This window comes from Olea europaea, chromosome 10 (genome assembly GCF_002742605.1).
Source record: "Olea europaea var. sylvestris chromosome 10, O_europaea_v1, whole genome shotgun sequence".
Classification (NCBI taxonomy): domain Eukaryota; kingdom Viridiplantae; phylum Streptophyta; class Magnoliopsida; order Lamiales; family Oleaceae; genus Olea; species Olea europaea.
The window spans coordinates 7436324-7439229 of NC_036246.1; the positions used below are offsets into that span (position 1 = coordinate 7436324).

Sequence of the window (2906 nt, forward strand, 5' to 3'; positions counted from 1 at the left end):
TTTTTCTGCAATATTCCATGAAAGGATTATAGAGATATTCAACTCCACGATCTGTCCTTAAAATTTTTATCAAAAAACCACTTTGCCTTTCTGCTTGAGCTTTGAATTGAAGAAATGTGGAATATGCCTCAGATTTTTGACTGAGGAAGAAAACCCATATCATTCTTGTGAAGTCATCAACAAAGAGAATAAAATATCTCTTGTTTCCAAAAGTGGGAGTTTGCATTGGCCCACAAATATCCGAGTGCACAAGCTCAAGTGGTGCTTTCGTTCTCCATGAAGTTTTTGGAAATGACAACTTGTGCAATTTCCCATAGATGCATCCTTCGCACATTTTGCCTATGTGTTAGATGTTAGGAAGTCCCGTCACCATGTTTTCCATTTGGAGTAAACGAAGGCCTCTTTCATGAAGATGACCATATCGTAAATGCCACAAATACGCCAAATCTTCGTCTCTTGCCTTGAGTGCACAATTCTCATTTAGTGGCATCATAAGAGGAAATGTCTTGTTCTTCATTTCAATATTTGCCACACAAATATTTTTCTTTTTGTCAAAAACTTTACATGCACCATCATCAAAGTGGACAGAGAAGTCACTTTGAATAAGTTGTCCAACACTTAGGAGATTATGAGAAAGATTGGGAACATAAAGAACGTCTGTGATGAGTTTCTTCTTACCTTCTTTAATTTGGACAACAATGGTGCCTTTTCCTACCGTATCTCTACATGTTCCATCGCCAAGAATTACTTGTGAAGTAATATTTGGATTAAGGTCCACAAAGATGTCGCGATTCCCCGTCATGTGATTGCTACAACCGCTATCCAAATACCAAGGGCTTTGAGCTCCATTTTCATAATTTTGAGAATAAAACAGAATTTCCTTTTCATTCTCTTGAGAAAAGTTTGCTGCACTTTTTCTTTCTGTCATCTCTTTATTTTGAAACCAACAATCCCTTTGAGAATGATTGGGGATCTTGCACCTTTTGCATCTAAAGTAGCACTCCTTTGATTCATGATTCATTTTTTTGCAAATTATGCAAGTTGGATTGTTACCACCAGAAATTTGTGTTTGCTTGCCTTTCCATTTGCTTTGCTTGTCACCCTTCTTCCAATAGCTATCTTTTTGTTTTGTTTGATTTGAGCCTCTGTTGTGTTCTCCATAGTTGTTCGATCCTCCTTTTGATATTTGCTTTGATTGGAAAGCTTGTTCGGTAGTAGATTGGTTACTCGAACGATTGATCCTTTGCTCATGGGCAAGAAGTGACCCGGTTAACTCATAAATGGTCATTTTGGACAAGTCTTTCGATTTTTCAATTGCGGCTGCAACATGGTCAAACTTTGGAGGAAAGCATCTTAACATTTTCTCCACGACTCTTTTATCTGTAATTGTGTCACCACAGCTTTTGATTTGATTTACTGTCTTGGCTACTCGTGAAGAAAAAACACGAACCGATTCTCGTTCTTCCATTTGGAGATTATCAAAGTCTCTCCATAAGGATTGAAGTTTCAAGGTGATCGTTTTCTCCGTTCCTTGAAATTCTTGCATCAATATTTCCCAAGCATCTTTGGCTTTTTTAACACCAAAGATACGAGGGAAAATTGATTTCCCGACTCCTTGTTGAATATAGTGGAGAGCCATTGCATCTTTTCTTTTAAATTCTTTTTGCAATTTTTCGTAATCTTCATTGTCTTCGGATGGTTCTTCGTACTCCTCATCGTCAATGACATCCCAAAAATCTAAGGAGATGAAGAAAGTTTGCATTTGAATGCTCCAGTATTCATAATGCTCGCCTTCGAAGATTCGGACTTGACTGGAAGAATATGTAAACAACGAAGCTGTTTGTATGAAAGCCATGAAAAAATGCAATCACAAGTGTTGGCTCTGATACCAAATTTGTTTGTGCGGAAACGAAGTGTTGAAGAAAAACTTGAATTTTTATTGATAGTTTTTGAGTTGCTACAGCACACTCAATAATGTTTGCTTCTTTTTTTTCTTACAATGAGACTACAAGAATGACCTCTATTTATAGGACCACATGGATAACTCTAGAGACATGGGAATATAAATGGACACCTAATAATTCATGAATTTGCATCATGTATTTTCCTGATACATTTTCTTCAAGTGCATCATGTATTTTCCTGATACATTTTCTTCAAGTGCATGTAACCTTATTTATTTCCTAAGATTACAAATTAATGCCACATTTAACAGCTACTTGGTGTTTTGGTAAGCGTCTCCCAGGATATCTCATACGAAAGCATGTGCATGTGGTCTTTTCTCTCTGATATGGCATTTTAATTTCTGCTGCAGGCTGGACTTGTCAGTGCTTCTATAATTAAAAAGTTATACTTCAGAAGGTACTAAAAATTAAAATTTTAGGAAGTTTCCATTTTTCATGATATAGAATTGATTCTTTTACTGACGAAAAGGGACACAGGCAATGTTTTGTCACAGTATTAGATTTTTTTTATATCAATACAGTAATGAAATTTATTGAATTAAATTAATAAATTTAATCAGTCAAAGGCTGACAATGATTATTTGAATAAAATAATAGGTAGCATTATGCACCCGAAAGTTCACATCTGTAATGTACAAGAAACAAAAATATATGGTATGGGACTAAGAAAGGAAATAAATATGACTTTCAAATAGGAGTTCTACAGAAGCTTAGAAAGTCCGAGTTCTTATTGACATATATAGAAGCCTTATTTACTTTAGAAACGTACTTTGAAGGACTATTAGGTCATGCAACACCCTCTCCTCCCCTCTTGCACAATACAGATACAGATAATAGTTACTATACATACAAGAAGGTTAGAATGAGAGCCTTGCTTAAGTCTCTAGATGAATGAATTTGGGTTAGTGTACAAAATGGTTGGACCGTCCCATCTACTACAAT

The 2906-nt window shown here is 35.7% G+C and overlaps 1 protein-coding gene across 1 annotated transcript; it reads right to left on the reverse strand.

Moving 5' to 3' along the window:
- Window positions 1-404: 404 nt before the first annotated feature.
- LOC111400239 lies at window positions 405-1855 on the reverse strand. Its single transcript, XM_023027665.1, has 2 exons — window positions 565-1855; window positions 405-460 (listed from the first exon to the last, which is right to left on the reverse strand). Exons 1-2 carry the CDS (start codon window positions 1853-1855, stop codon window positions 405-407), a joined length of 1347 nt encoding a protein of 448 aa, XP_022883433.1.
- Window positions 1856-2906: the final 1051 nt, after the last annotated feature.